At 66.7% G+C, this 15,721-nt stretch overlaps 1 protein-coding gene across 1 annotated transcript; it reads right to left on the reverse strand.

Annotated features, from left to right (window-relative positions):
• Nucleotides 1-276: 276 nt before the first annotated feature.
• TSPAN32 (tetraspanin 32) lies at nucleotides 277-15,266 on the reverse strand (the record flags this gene model as incomplete). The annotated part of the gene is made up of 9 exons (XM_082660990.1): nucleotides 277-961; nucleotides 1,479-1,549; nucleotides 1,831-1,914; nucleotides 3,414-3,500; nucleotides 4,007-4,108; nucleotides 9,754-9,828; nucleotides 13,476-13,573; nucleotides 14,388-14,502; nucleotides 15,201-15,266. 9 exons carry the CDS (start codon nucleotides 15,264-15,266, stop codon nucleotides 670-672), a joined length of 990 nt encoding a protein of 329 aa, XP_082517116.1. The 3' UTR covers nucleotides 277-669.
• Nucleotides 15,267-15,721: the final 455 nt, after the last annotated feature.

Here is a 15,721-nt window from a genome sequence, read left to right on the forward strand (position 1 = left end):
AGTTAAAAGGGCCGCACAGTCCCTTCTCCCTTGTCAGTTACGCTGGGGCCTCGGCCTAGGCTGGGTCAGTCTGGCGTCCCACCCAGGACTTTGGTTTCGAGCCACGGATGCAAATCGTCAGGGACAGTTCGTTAGCGAGAACTCACCAGGCGGGTAGTTGGATGGCCAAGGGGAGAGGCCGTGGCAGGCGGGATTCCTCAAATGCATTCCCCAGAACCCGTGAACACAGTGTCACCACAAATGTGATTTCTCTGTACGGCAGGGAGTTTACCCGGGTGGCCCTCATCTACACACGTGAGCCTTTGAAAGCGGACTGTCCTCCAGCCTTGGGGAGAGTCAGAGGAATTCCCAGCAGGAGCAGGAACCCACCTGCCACGGTGACTTGAGGATGGAGGGGAAGGGGTCTCGGGGAGCACAGCGGCCCCGCAGACAGCGGGCAAGGAAGGGACGTCAGTCCCACAGCCGCACAGAACCGAACTCTGGCAACAGCCTGACCCAGCCTGGAGTGGGTCCTGCCCAGAGCCTGCGGGGGCAGCCCAGCCCAGCCCTGGGTTTGACCCTGTGGGACTCAAAGCAGAGCCCAGCCAAGCTGCCCTCTGCTTCCTCTGTCCTCACTCACCTCCCAGCCTGTTCCCAGAGTCTGCAAGTGACCCCCGGTCCCCCGTCTGCTTACATGGAGGCTGCTTGTCTGGTGGGGTCCCCTCCCTCCCCATCCCACCACCACGTGGAGGAAAACAGCTCATCCCCTCCTGGGAAGGATTGCGTGCGGGCCGAGGCCGGAGCTTCTCTGTTGCTCCTGTGTGTAGGCAGGTGGGTGTCCTGGAGCAGCGGAGGGTGACCCGAGCGACTGCTTGGACCCCGACGGCCCCTGAGAGCATCTGCTTCAGACAGGTGATGAGGGGCGGGCCCCTCCTGGCAGCGTCTGTAGAAGTGGGGCTCCTGGGGCTGGCAGCCACGGGCCCTGAGGGGCAGAGGGACCGTGAGGCTGTTGGAGGATGCAGAGGGGCCGGGCGGGATGCCTGGGCAGGGAGGGCACCCAGGTGGCCAGGGCGGAGTGGCTGAGTCAGGGAGTGAAGGAGGCGGCAGGCAGGGACTCTATGAGCGCTGAGGGGTGGTGGGGCGCTGCTCGGCTGCTGGGACTGGGTCCTCCCTGCTCCCTGTTCATGGGCGGTCCTGGCCGGGGGCCCCAGAAGCACCGTCTCTCGATGTCGGTGGAGTCGGCAGCTGTGAGGCCAGGTCTCGGCCAGGATGAGGGCTGCAGGGTGGAGTGCACGCTGCCCCTCCCTCAGTGGGCCCAGCCTCCCCCAAAGCACCTCCTCTGGAGAACTGGCCTGGCCCGTGGTCCAGGGGTCCCACTCGCTGGGCAGAGGCAGAGATCTTGGGAGTGGGGTGGGGGGGGCGTGCTCTCTGCCTGCCCGCCTCCAGCTGCAGGGCTGTAGGACCCCTTTGGGGAGGTGGGGAGGGGCAGGCGGGCCTACCGTGGGCTCAGGGTGTATTTGCCCGAGCGGATGGCAAACCAGAGGAAGGCGCTGAGCGGCATCACGTACACCTGGGGGAGGTGGAGGCACCTGCGCCAGCAGCTCCAGGGGAGGGGCTCATCGCCCCCCGAGGAGGTCACTGGGCTATGCAGGGCTCCCAGCCGTCTAGGGAAGGGAATCAGGGAGGCCCTGTCACCCCTCGGGCCTGCTCCTCCCGGCTCCCTGCTCAGGGCAAGCCTTGCTGGTCCCCAAGACCCGCGATCTGACCTGGGGCTGCCCAGCCCTGCCCTTCTGTCTGAGGTGGGGGGGCACAGGCAGGAGGGGGAGGGGCGGGGGTGGGGTGAGAGGGTACCATGGAGGCGAGGCCGAGGCTGATCAGGGTGGAGGCGACGTTCCTGTGCATCCTCAGGACGTTCCTGATGCCCTGCAGGCAGTCCTGCGCAGAGGGCAGCGCGCGTGGGCCCCCGACCGCCCCTCCCAGCCCAGGGCGTGGAGCTGCAGAGCCCACTAGGACAAACGCTAGGGAGATGGAAAGCCGGGCTGCGGCACATCCCGGGGAAAACCACCCCAAGCTCTGGGGACTGGCATTGAAAACAGGCAAAAACAAGCAGGGTGGAGCCCACCTCTGCGGGGCCTGTGGGGCCCCCAGGGGTCCAGTGGGTACCATCCTGGGCGTCCCCTGAGCTGCCTGTGTTGGGACCCCGCAAACCCCATCCAGGGTGGGACACAGAGCGTGGGTGAGGAGAGGACACAAGCTAACAGGTAGGGGCATGGGTGTCCCCAGGCTGTCCTGGCTCCATCCTGAACTTCCACGGCCCCTCCAGGACGTGGCATCCGCAGAGGCTCTCTGTCTCCAAGGAAACGGGAGGTGACGGTCTCAACTCTGAACCACTCTGATGGTGGCATGTGGTTTTGGGGAAGGACTTGGCATTTGGGGGCACGCTGGGGAAGGATGTGCTGTGGGACATGCAGGGTTCGATTGTCAAGGCTGGGATGCCGGGGGAAAGGAGGCCGGCTTGGTGTCTGACTGTCCGTCCATCTGTCCATGAATTCCCTTGATCGGGTCTGGTCCCCCAGCGTGGTCCCACTTCCTCTTGGAAGGCAGCCCCGGGGTCAGACCACCATCTAGGACAACGTCCCTGCCCTCCCGCCCCCTCCCCCAGGTGTCCCCACCCACAAGGCCTTTACAGTCTCCCCGTGGCCCCCACCACCCCAGAAGGTACAAGAAACCAGACTTTGCTCCCACTTTGCAGACGGGGACCTGAGGCCTCTCCCTGGGTGGCGTGAACAGGCCTCCCGAACCCCCTTCCCTGCATGCAGGGCCCTCCTCTGCCCTCGCCCCTCCCAGCGCGAGAGCCCAGGGCGCTGTGCTGGCTCCGTCCCTGGCTGGGCCTCCAGCCATTCGCATCCTCCTGTCCGTTTCTTGGAGGGTGGCCAGGAGCCTCTTGCCAGAGATAGGGGTGTTTGCTTCCCGGACAGCGGGGGAGGGGAGCTGAGGAGGCGGGGTGGGGGGAGGGGGGCCGCCGTCATCCTGAAGAATAGCGTTCCTGCCTCTGTCTCTCGTCACTGAAGCCCTCGTGGCCACACTCTGGCCTAGGCTGACCCTCTGGCAAACGCCCTTCCGGCCTTCAGGGGCCCTCGAACACCTGCCCCCAGCCCAACGCAGGCAGAGCTGCCCACCTGCCCCCCGCCCTCCTAGAGGCTTCCGATGGGGGGTGGTCTCGGTCCCTGACACTGTGCCTGGCCGTGGGGAGCCCCCAAGCTGGGAACTGTGTGAAGGGGTGAGGGAGTGATTGGGGCCTGGAGAGGACCCGGGCCTGCGTCCGTCAAGTCCCCCCAGCCCAGCGCAGCCCCCAGGGTCAAGGATCAAGGCATGGGAGTGGCCCTGATCTGGGGCTGAGCCCCCCGGGGTCTCTGCAGGCCCTTCCCCCTCACCTGTCTGGCGGCCTCCTGCCCCCGACACAGGTCAGCCTCCGAGCCCTCCTGGAGGCCAAGGGGGGGGCTCTTACCACAGCACTGAAACTGCAGGGAGAGAAGAGGGAGGCGGTTCGCTCTGAGAACCCCAGGGTCCCTGTTGGACATATGGGGAAACTGAGGCACGAAGGGCACCCCCCCGTGCCCCCCAGAGGCCAGCACCGGGGCTCAGGGCGAGGCTGCTGACTCTGCAGGGGGTGCCGGGCTCCGGGCAGCCTGGCCAGCAGTCACCGGGGCCCCACCGAATGCTGTGCCGTCACCATCCTGAAATTCCTCATCACTTTTGGACAAGGGGTCTTGCACTGCTCTGGGCCCCGCAAATTCTGGAAGCAGCTGCCCTTCCAGGGCAGACGGGGGACAGGACCTCTCTGTCCCCTCCCCCTCCCCCCAAGGGGCACTGATAACCTGTGTCCTGGGACCTTCTGCTCAGCACCTGGCCCCCCGCCGGCTGGCTCTGGGGGGCTACCTCTGCCCATTTTCTAGATCACAGCCCACCTGGGGAGGCTGACCAGTCCAGGGCTGCCCAGGGAGGGGGCCTCCCCCACCACACTCACCATGTCCTGGATGGCCACCAGCTCCTGCCGCCAGATTCCTGACGAGCTCTTCACCGCCTGCTCGTACACCTGATCGTAGGCGTCCAACACGGCGTCCTCCACCTGTCCCGAGAGCATCACGGGAAGGCCCCTGTGCCGGTGAAGCCCCTCCCCCGACGGAGCCCCCCGAAGGCGGGGCCTGGCCCTCGGGTGCTGAGTGATGTCCCGCTGGCCCCCTCCTTCTCCTTCCATGGGGCAGAGCTCCCTGGAAGCGGAGACTGGGTCCCCTGGGTGGCTGGTCACAGGGGTCCCCATACTTCAGTTGTGGGGACCTCCCCCCAAGAATGGCCGTTAATGCCACTCTTGCCCCTGGGGGGTCCTGCAGGATAAACCAGAGGCCCGAGCTTGGCCACCCACCCCCCAGCTCTTGTCTTACAGTGGGAGGAGGCCCTGGCCGAAGTGTCCACCTGCTTCTGTTGATCTGGAAACAGGCAGTGGGGAGGGAAAGCCCCCGGTGGGCCCTGGGGGGAGACGGCCAGGAGTGGCCTCGTGCCAGGAGCTCAGCTCCCCAGGAATGCTCCAGGTCTTTGCCCAGGTAGGTTCTGAAAAGCCCAGGCAGCTACCCAGAGCTGGCCAAGGGCACCCGGGGCAGACGAGGCCCCTTGGGGGCAGACGAAGGAGAAGCAGGGTAGCAACAGGGGCCCGGCCGGCTCTGCCTTCACACCTCACTCAGACCTCATTGCCTCTGCCCAGCTAAGCATCCCCTTCTGTGCCTTTGCTCGTGCTGCCCCCAGACCGAAATGCCCTCCCCTTGCCAAGTGACTTCATCAGAGAGTAACCGGAATCTTGCCTCCTCCAGGAAGACTTCTGTGACTGCAGTGGGTTCGCTGGCCTCTGGCATGGGCAAGGCCTCTGAGCTCCCTTGCCCTCTGATGCCTCTTTTCCCACCTCAGAGACCCTGCGCCCTGCCTCCCTTCCCTTCCCATCCCCATGCTGCGCTGACAGCGGGGACAGGCTGACAGGCGCTCAGGGGTGCCCTGCTCTGGCCACTCAGCCCCACCCTCCAGAAAGGAAGGGCGGCTTCCCCACTCCCAGCCTGGAGGACTTGGGAGCAGGTGGGCAGGGAGGCGGTCTCGCCCAGTGCTGTCCAGTAGGAACCAGACCGATTTCCACACTGAACATCGCTCCCAGGGCTCGTTAACCCTCCCGGCTGAGACCTTGCCCACAGAGTCAGCCAGCCGCTTTGTTCCCCACCCAGTGGGAGGTGGGCAGTGTCCTGGGCTGGGGGCCAGGCGCCAGACTGGCCACCGCTGCGGGAGACCTGGCTGGGGGCCCTCTCTTGGCCTTCGTTTCCTCGAGTGACAGGGGGGTGGAGACCTGCCAGGCTGTACTGCGTCCTCGTGGGAGGGGGTCCTGGTGAGGACTGAGGGGCTAGCAGAGCTGGCTCGGGGTCGGTGGTGCAGGAGGCCGGGGCAGGGAGGCCAGCTCAGCCCACCCTCGGGGTTTCATCCCCACCCCCAAGGCCCACTAGGGCCCAGGGAGACCCTGGCCCCTCTGGAGGTGTTGTTACTGAAACATGAACGGGAGGAACAAACCCACTGGTGGTTGAGCTGCGCGTCTCTCCCCATGACCCCAGAAGTGGGGCGCGAGTTTCTCCTTCAGATGAAGAAGCAGATCTGGCAAGGCCACGCCCCTGCCCAAGACCCCTGGGCCTGGCATCAGGGGGCCAGGCTGACCCTCCCGAGGCCTGGGGGCCTGGGTGGTGCTCTACTGTCTGCTCCCCCCATCACCAGGTTCAGGGGCTGTGTTTCTCCATGAGAAAACTGGGGGTGGGCTGGGAGCTCTCAGAGGCCCTTGGGCCCTGATACCTGGGTGCTCCCTGCCAGGGTGCCCCGATCTTTAAGCCCCATCTTCCAGGGCTCCAGGGGGCAACCCTCAGGACGGGAGTGCCTGGGCCGCTGAATACAAACCAGGTGCCTGGGGCGTCCCTGCCAGCCTGGCTCCCCACCCTGCCATTGACCTCTGCCTCCCCATTGTCTGCTAAACCTGGGGGGGGGCGGGGGGGGCGGGGGAGAATGGCTGCAGAGGGGGTGGCCCGCGGGAGCGGCAGGTGGTCTGCAGACCAGGGCCTTGTGCCCCAGGGCTGGTCCTGGCGGCCGCTGGACTATGGGGGAGGGGCCCAGACCTGGGAGCTGGAGGACAGACAGCCTTTCTCTGGGGCTCCCGGCAGCGCTGTACTTAATCTGTGCCTGAATTATTAAGTGGAGCCAGGCAAGTCATTGCCCCGCAGCCCGTCTGGGGACAGGGCGCTGTGGCAGAGTGGCTCTCAGGCTCCTGCAGGAACATAATTAATAGCCCTCGTGCTCTGTATTCACAGCACGGCCACCCAGTCCCTGCATTGCCGGCCCTCCCAGCTTCAGGGCGCCTACCAGGGCCCCGAGGGAGTGAGCGCCCCAGGGTGCGGGGGAGTGAGTGGCGGGGGAAGCGGGGAGGTGCCCCCGCTCCAGGGTCTGCGGCCTGGCTTCTGGGCCACCAGGAGTCGTGGCCGGTCCCTGTCCTCTCCTTGTCCCCAGGTTTCCCATCTTGACCCCGTGTTTCAGGATATCTTAGGTGGTCACTCAGGGGAGGTGCAGGGGGAGAAATGGGGGTGAACAGATCCCCTGGAGCAAACAGCTTGGCCCTTTGTGCTTTTCTGCTCCCTGGGCCTCCAGGAGGATCTCGTGGAAGGAAGGAGCGGGGCTGGGATCTGTCTGGCCCAGGTTGGCCCTGATGCCAAGGCACCTGCCCAGGTTCCCGGGGTTGGGGGGCACAGGATGGGTGGCTTTTCCTGCCCCTGCTGCTCGGGGCCCGTGCCCTGGCCAGTGCCCAGCTCTGCACTGGCCCCAGTGATGGAGGACAGACCTGGGCTCAGGGGGTGCAGGTGGGTCCCACTGGTTCATTCCCACCACTCAGCAGCCCCCTCATCGGGGTTCTCATGCCCCTTTTACAGATGAGGAAACCGAGGCCCAGGAAGGCTAGTTGATCCCAAGGGCACCGGGTGAGAGGCTGACCCCAGACTTTGAAGCCAGAGCTGCCCCATCCCGGCCTCCTGTGGGCCCACGTGGGCCCGGACACGGAGGAAGCCCCAGCCCCGACTGGGGTCAGGCAGGACCCCGAGAGCTGGACGCTGAAGGCCAGCTGGAGCGCGGACCAGACAGGAAGATTTCTGTCGGGGATGGCGGCAGGGGCTGGGACACGGAAGAGGCCAGCTGGGAGACATCCGCTTTGCCCCCTCCCCTTCCCGGAGCGGGGACCCCAGGCAGACTATGGCCTGTGGCCCCTGCATGGCCCCTCCCCTGCAGAAGTGCAAATCCTGGGCTCAGAGCTGTAAACAGTGTCAGGGCAGAAAGGATGGGCTGCAGCCGCCCCCCAGGAGAGCTGCAGCGGGGGCCCAGGGCACCCTGGCAGCTGTCTTGGCCGGGACCACCCACGCGGTGACCCAGACCTCGCCCGGGCTTCTCGGGGGATGGGAACTGTGAGGCCAAAACACCAGCCGGGCCCAGCGCTCCCTGGTCACCGAGAGCTGAGGCTGCCTTGCCAGGCTCCGACCCCTCCAGAGCCAGAGGAAATGCCCTTTCTCCATCTGGCATTCCATCTGGGTGACCCCAGATGATGCCAAGGTGGTGGTGAACAGTTTGGGGTGACCCTTGGGCAGGGAAGGGTAAAAAGGCATTGAGTCAGGGCGAAGAGCCCTGGATGGTGGACCCCTCCTGCCCGGCCTCTGCCAGGGCGATCTGACCCCCCACCCCCACCCCCGTGGGCCTGAGTCCCTCCATCTGCACACCAAGGGGATGGCCACCACCCTGGAAGGTCTGGTGACGGCCTCATCAACTCCAAGGAGCACGGAGCAGGCAGAGGGCAGCGGGGAGAAACTAGGCCCATTACTGCAGGTAAGACCAGAGTGGGTAATCACACACCTAAAAGCACACAGCACGAGCTCAGCCTCCTACCTGGCTGCATCTTGCGTGAACATCTTGGGGGGGGGGCGCCTGGGCAACAGGGGGGGTCGGGGCCGCTGGGACTCCTGATACACAGGCAAAAAATCATTGCGGGTCACCTGCTGGAACAGGGTTTTGCCCAGAAACCGGGTATACTCCAGCTGGACTGGCTTTGGTTTCCCTGGTCCTTACAGAGTGCATGGGGAAACTGAGTCCCAGTGAGAGAAGAAAGGATTGATCAGGGTCTCAGAGAGTCCAGCCGGATGGGGCCCGTGGGGCTGGACTCTCCCGTCCCTCTCCGTGGCCCTACCCGCTGGCCCCGCAGCTCTTTCGGGGGGCTGCCTCAGGGTCTTGCCTGGGGCTGGGCTCTCACAGGTGAAGGCTGGGGTGAGTTCTGCTGCCTGGGTTGTGTGCATTGCTGCGGACAGGGGGAGGCTGCTCTCCGGCACCTCTCAGCCGGGGAGGAGCAGGGGCCTGAGGCCTGGGACAGATGCTGAGAAGCAGACGGGGGGTGGGGGTAGGGGGGGGAGGACCCTTTGGGAAAGGCGCCGGGGGGCTGCCCTGCAGGCTCGCAGCTCAGCTGGGGCGAGAAGTCTGATCCTGTTGGGGGGCCGTGGGCACAGGGTGCTGGAGGGCAGTGGCGTTGGCCGGCCTCGCTCTGTGCCCTGGCCTGGTACTGGCCAACTGTGGACCGTCCTGGCCCCCACTAGTCCCCGGGCCCCACATGTGAGTCAGTCTGGGGTCGCTGCCCCTCTCCCTGAGCCTCTTGGGCACCCATTTCCTCTGCCCGGCCAGAGGGGGTCTGGCCTTGACCCCCAGCCCTGGTCTGGGAGGGGTCAGCTCTGCTCATGAACTTGGCCAGCCCCATTTCCCGGGCAGGCTCTCAGCTCCGTCTCGGGACCCAGAGTTCAGACAGAATTTCTGCAGGGCCAGGCTGCCCCAGCCCCCTGTGTCCCTTGGGAGCAGTCCCTCCCAAGCTGTGGTCCTGCCCTGCTCCCCGGGGTCAGCGCCCACCCTAGACCCGTGGCCTGCAGTCTTCGAGCCCTGCTCTCTGGGGGCCAGGGCCCTACGTGACCGTGTTGCCCCAGAGCTGGGGCATCCCTGCCTCCCAGCCCTGAGCCGCCCCGGAGCCCTGCTGAACCAGCGGCACCCAGAGGACAGAGGGACGGATGAACGGATGAAGGAAGGAAGAAACAAAGGAGCCCCCTGCTATGGGGACCCACACCCACCATTACCACGGTCACCACCGACACGCACGTCCCTGGGAAAAGCCCAGAGTGAAAATGGAAGGAGTAGGGTCACGTGAACGGTCCCACCTCCAGGCAGCCCGAGTCCTGGACTGCAGGGCCGCTGTCGTCCTGTGGAGGAGGCCTGGCCGTCCCCTCCACTGTCCTGTAGCGCCCACGCCCGGACAAGGCCTCCCCCTGCCTGGCCCGATCCCCGTCAGGAGAGCAGCCCCCAGTGCATTTTCTGGAACCGACCCCCACTAATCAATCCCTTAGGCCAGCTGGGGGGCCTCCCTCCAACCCCCCAGGTCCCATCTTCTGGGCCCAGGGGGGCCTTAGTGAGAAGGGGGTGTCCAAGGCCTGTACCTGCTTCCCCTCCTTCTCTGGGGATCCGCTGTCCCCAGCCCAGGAGAGGACCGGCCCTCTGGTCTCTGCGTCCCCGCCTCACCCCCAGGCAGAGAATGTCCCCACAGTGGTGACCGGCAGGTGAGAGGAAGCACGGAACCCACTTTCTCATCCCTGAGGGACCCTCGCCGGCGGGATGGGGGCGGGCCGGGGTGCTCACCTGCGTGGGGTTGTGGCATCTCCAGAAGGCCACCTGCACCAGGGCGCAGAACACCAGGGCGAAGCACAGGAAGGCCTGGGGCAGAGGAGGGGCCGTGAGTCCGGGCGCCGTGGTGGCGGCCTGGCGGCTCCCCACTGCCCAAGCGGGAGGCCTTGGGCGGTGGGCACACTGGTCTCCATCCCTCCTTTTGGCCCTTCTCGGGAGACCCCGTATTGCTGGTTTTAGCTCCCGTGAGGGGCCTTAATGGCAGTGCCACAGCCCCTGCCCCAGGGATGCAGGCAGGCAGCACCTGGGATGAGGGAGACCCCTGCCCTCTGCGGCTGCTGCCGGGAAGGGCACTGACCCCGGAAGGGCCAGGCAGGGCCTTCCCGAGCCTGAGATTCGGATCCCGGAGAAGAAACAAGCCCCTTTTAAGCCTGGGCAGGAGGGGTGGCTCAGGGGCTGCCGGCCCCCCTGAACAGGGAGGGCCTTTGGAGGAGGGGCCGCCGCTTTGCTTTTGTTCTCTGAAACATGCCTCCCGGGGGTTCAGAGCCGGCGTTCGGCGAGAGCGTGGCCAGGAGGACACCCCTGGGCCCCAGGGCTTTGGCGGCGCGTCTCTCAGGGGGGTTCTGAAGCTGATGAACTTTACGGCCCCTCCCCGCAAAATGCACATGTGCCCCCAAAGCTCTTTCGTGGGTCGTTTCAGAGGGTCATCCCAGACTAGGAACCCTGGCCCACATGCTGCCTTGGGGACATCCCCCCACCCATTGTCTGCCTTGTCACTCTGTGCTGGTGACCCTGTGATTCGGGTCTCGGGCTGAGGCTCCTTCTGGAGCCTTGGACAGTCAATTCGCCTGCTGACCACACGGCCCGGGGGGTCCGGAGGCCTGGTGTCACCGCCCCACCTCAGCCACCCCGGGCTGTCCGTGGCTGCGGCCAGGCTCTCCCAACCTAGGGGCCGCACTCAGGGTGGCACCTGGAATGGAATGGAGGGACACCCCGGATGCAGATGGACACATACGCTGCCCGGGCTGGACGGGGCTGAAGAAACAGTCCACACAGGGGTGGGGGTGGGGGTCCACCAGGCTCCATTTAAGAGTGGGCCACCCCGCCAGCGCCCAGACTCAGTGCAGGCGCAGGGACCTCCGGCTCTTCTCAGGGGCGGGCGGCCCACCGGCCTTCACCCCATGTTCCCGCCTGCCTGCCCAGGGGTCTGCAAGGCCTCAGTCTCAGGACAGCCCGGAGATGCTGCCTCCTCCCCCCTCTCCCTCCTCCCCGCCCCCCCCCCCCGGGCTGGCCGAGGGCCGCCTTTCCCATCTGGAAGCCATTGCTCAGCACTGCCCAGCAGGCTGGAGGCCCAGAGCCAGCTCAGGGGACCAGCATTTTCCAGGAACCGGCTCATTCCTCAGGAAAGCGAGCATCACCCCCTTCCCTCCCGCTGCCAGTCCGCCTGCATGGAGGGTCCTGGGCGGCGATGGGCCCGCCGGGCCCCCCAGGCCCTCTGCGGGGCTGAGGCGCTGGCGCGGCCGGGCCCAGTCCCCACCGGTTCCCTTCTCCCTGTTCTAAACAAAACCACAGACATAAATCAAAATGGCTGCCCCGGCGCTGCTGCCAGCCCTGCTGCGAGCCTGCGAGCCTCTCATTTCCTGTGTGTGACGCTGGTGCGGGAGAGGGCTGGGGGGGCAGGAAGCGGCGGGGGAGCGGCGGGTGGGAAAGATCTCCGCCCCCCGGCCCTCCACGCGGGCTCACACACGCCAGACGCGCCAGACACATGCCAGACGCGACACGCACACTCAGATGCACACACACGGCCGTGGCTCAGCGGGCAGTAGGGGCGTGAGGTCTCCCAGACCCCGCGGGGCCGTGCTGGGCTTGCCATCCAGGCTGGGGGTCCAGGGCGGGAGGTTGGGGTGCAGCAGGCAGGCGGCCGTGGGGCCCGACCCAAGTAACGGGAAGGGACGCGGAACAGAGACCCTGGTGCTCCCTGGCCCCTGCCCCCAGATCAGGGTGCAGAGCTGGGGCGGTCGGGAGCTGGGGAAGGCCCTGGTGACCGGCTGGGCCCAGAACCGTTGAGCCAGGAACCTTGGGAACAGGAGCCTTCGGCATCTTCCCGCCTCGGCTCTGAGCCCAGCAGCATGGCGCCGCCTGGTGGCCGACGCTGCAGCCTCGGCGCTGGCCTCTCCGGGCCGCCCTCGCCAGGACCCCTGGGTCTGGCCCCGCCAGCAGCCTTGACCTCCAGCCCTGAGGCCTTCTGGCAAGCCCCACGCCTCAGGGCTCCCCTTTGGGAGGACAGTGCACCTGCCTGGTCAGCTGCCACTGGGGCCTCCTTCCCTCCCGTCATACCCCAGCCAGACTGCACAGGCCCGGGTCTTAGTGCGCCCACGCAGCACTGCCCTGCCCACGCTCCTGCGGGGTCCTGGTTAGGGCTCAAGCTGCCGGATGCCCCTCTACTCCCCAAGCACACCCAGGGCCGGGGCCCGGCTCCAGGAGGTGACTCTGTCCCTGCCCTTGGAGATGTTTACAACCCAGGAGTCATTCAACCAGCATTTGCTGACACAGGCTGGGCCGAGAGCCCCGCCAGCCCTGGGGACCCAGAGGGCTGCCCTCAGGGAGCCCAGGGTTGCCGGCCTCAGAGGCCACCCGGGGAAACATAGCCCCGGCCTGAGCTCCCAGGGGTTGTCAGCCCCACAAACCACTCCCAGGGGAGGGGTGGGTTTGCCGGAGCAGAGGGCCGGGGGTAGGAAAGCGGGAGGGACCCGTGGAGGCACAGGGAGGCTGGACTTGGTCTCACGCGCCTCGGGGAGCCCGAGAAGGCTCTGGGGGGTGGTGTGCATCAGGTGACAGCACAGGGCAGCAGCCAGGAGCTGAGGCCCCAGTTCAGGTGAGAGGAGGGGCTTGAGCCCAGAGCGGGTAGGCCCGTGGTCCCTGGGGAGACGGGGCTGGCAGGTGGAGCGACAGGACAGGCCGGTGGACCAAGATAGGGCCATGTGGAGGAACAGGTACGGGGGCAACACAGGGCCACCACTGTGGGGCGAGGTCAGTGGCTTGTGGGAGCTCGAGGGGTGGGGAGACCCCACAGCTGGGGCTGCAGAGGAGGAGCCCGACTGCAGGCCGCCTCGGGGCCACTGCCCAGTCCTGGCCTACAGGTGATCGACTGGGCCTGGCCTCCTGGTAAGGGGATGGCATTCACCCAAACCACGTATGCAGCGACTCCAGTGTCACAGAACCAGGCCCTCCCTGGGCCTTTGAAAGAGTGCCCAGGCCTGGGAGGGTCAGCTCTGCCTTTCAAGGCCCCAATGGATGATGGGGGTGAGATAGGCACCTGGTGGAGGGGCCCTGACTGTCCCGGGGGAGAGGCCCTGGCGGTCCCGGGTGGAGGGGCCCTGGCTGTTCCGGGTGGAGGGGCCCTGGCTGTTCCGGGTGGAGGGGCCCTGGCTGTTCCGGGTGGAGGGGCCCTGGCGGTCCCAGGTGGAGGGGCCCTGGCTGTCATGGGTGGAGGGGCCCTGGCGGTCCCGGGTGGAGGGGCCCTGGTGGTCCCGGGTGGAGGGGGCTTGGCGGTCCCGGGTGGAGGGGCCCTGACTGTACCGGGTGGAGGGGCCCTGGCGGTCCCGGGTGGAGGGGTCCTGGCTGGCCCACATCCCTGGAGCCTCAGTTTCTGTCGGGACACAGGGGAGAGGCAGGCTCCGTGGGCTCACAGCCCCGCCAGATCCCGTCTGGGGGAGCTGGGGACGCAGAGAACTCACCGCAGCCATGAGGCCCCCGGCCTCCCTCACAGTGGCTGCGGCACTCAGCACGGCCCCCAGGGTCAGGAGCGCGGCCAGGGCGATTCCTGTGGAGAAGGCTGAGAGTGGAGAGAGACGGGTGTCAGCGTGCCCAGGGCAGGGGTCCCATGTGCAGAGCCAAGGTCTGAAATCCAACCTGCCAGTCAACTTGGGGTGCTGAACTTTGGGGAGCTCTGAATGGGCCTTGTCTGGTGAGGCAGGGGTGTACCTCCCACCACCCATCTGCCTCCATGCCGGCCCCGCCCTCCCTCCTAGCTTCCTGTCCCCCCTGTCCCCCCATCCCCGGGGGCTATCTTAGAGCCCACATCCCTGCCCCCAGGCCCTACTGAAAGGTGGCTGTAATCTTATCAGTCCAGACCCGGCCCCAGGCTTCCTGCTCTAGGGAGTCTGGGGTTCAGGGCTCAGGGTAAAAACATGAGGCCTGCGGCCACCAGAAGGCCTGGGGTGGGGCCCACCAGCCCCAACCCCCTGAGCCTCGACTTCCCCCACAGCCGCCCTCCTTGGCCTCCAGTGTGCTCTCTCCGGAGGCCAAGCCCCCCGGGGGCAGGGTAGGGGGGACAGGACGCCATCTCTGATGCTCAAGGCCTCATCACGGGTGAGCACCCCTTCCTGGACACAGAGGGCAGGGTCCAGATACCACCCGACACGTCCACGCTGTCCCCGGGGTCCCAGGGCGGGAGACCTCGGCAGACCCCAGGCTCTGCCCAGTGGAGCTGGGACTTCCAGGTGGCCCTTTCTACCTCTGACCCCACTGCCTGCCCCAGCCCGGCTCCACTCGGGAGACCTCACGCCAGCCTGGGGCTCCTCCCCAGCCACCTTTGCTCCTGAAGCCCCCTCCCCCATAGTGGCTGCCCCGCCCAGAGCCTCACTTACCCCAGAGGTGCAAAGCTTCATAGGGGGTCCTCTCTGAGGATGCGTGGCCGATGACAGCAAAGTGAGGCCCGAAGTACGTGAGCACTGCCGCGGTGGCCATAGCGAGGCCCAGCAGCTGGGGGTGGGGTAGACCCAGCGTGTGGGGCAGGGCTGGGCACTGACCCGTCCCCCTGCCAGCCTCCCTCCAGCTTCCGGGTCCCACAGGAGACAGGATCGGCTGCGGGGCCTCTGGGCGTTTCTGGGGGTGGTCTCAGGGAGACCTCTGCCCCAGACACTCCCCGACACAGACACCCGCCCCGCACACACAGACACACAGACACACTCACACAAGACACCCCAGCACACACACTCACACTCACATCCCCCCTCCCCTGCAACACGCACACCCGCTGTCCATCTTCTCCAAGGGCCTGGAACCTTGCATCATTTCATTTGCGGAGCAGGGAACGGACCCACCCAGCCCTTCTCAGCCTGCCTCTCTCCCCCCGCCACGAGAGCACCTTCCAGAGCGGGAGGCCGGCCCCCGCCCCGCTCCCCCAGGGAAAGCCCCTCTGAGCCCAGTTCACCAGCCCACCAAGGCCCTCAGGCCTTCTCTAGGGCCCATGTCGCCCGGCAGCAGGACAGGCACTGCTCACGGGGCATCCTTTTGCTGCCAGGAGTCCGCCACCAGAGCCCCAGGTGCATGTCCGCCGGGGCGGCAGGGCTGGTGTGGTCGGGGCGGGGACCGCAGTTCCAGAGGTCCGGGAACACGGCTCAGCACCCCCCCCCCCCCACGCCCCGCCGCCTCCTGCCCCTGCCCAGCCTGCCTGTTACCAAGACAAAGAGGCTGGTGACAAGCATCTGGCATTTGGCCACCCTGACTCGACTCCAAGGCCCCATGGAGGTCTCCTCTGCTCTCCTCTCCTCTCCTCTGCTCTCCCCTGCCCTTCTCTTCCTTCCCCTCCCCTCCCACTGTGGTTTCCAACTGGGCGGGGGCCTCAGACCACAGCTGCCCGCCCAGGAGCTGGGTTACGTTGGTCGCCCGTCTGTCTGTTTGCCAGCACACCAGGAGCTGAGCCTCCGGGGACCCCAGAGGAAGGGCAGGCAGGAAGGCGAGGGGTGGCGAGGCCAGCTTCTGCCCCCCTGCTGCCCCCGCCCCTGGCCCAAGACCCCAGGATGCTTGCAGATAAACAAGACCTCTCCCAAAGGTGCTGCTGGCGTGGCTGCAGAGGACCCTGGGTGGAGGTGGGCAGGTGGGAGAGGGCACATGCGCGGGGGCGACAGAGCTTCCTGTCTCTGGAGTGTGCGAGCAGAGGCTGGCCCTCCCGTTAAGTCCTGCCTGGGGGACTTGGGGA

This window comes from Grampus griseus, assembly GCF_964374135.1.
Source record: "Grampus griseus genome assembly, chromosome: 8".
Lineage (NCBI taxonomy): Eukaryota > Metazoa > Chordata > Mammalia > Artiodactyla > Delphinidae > Grampus > Grampus griseus.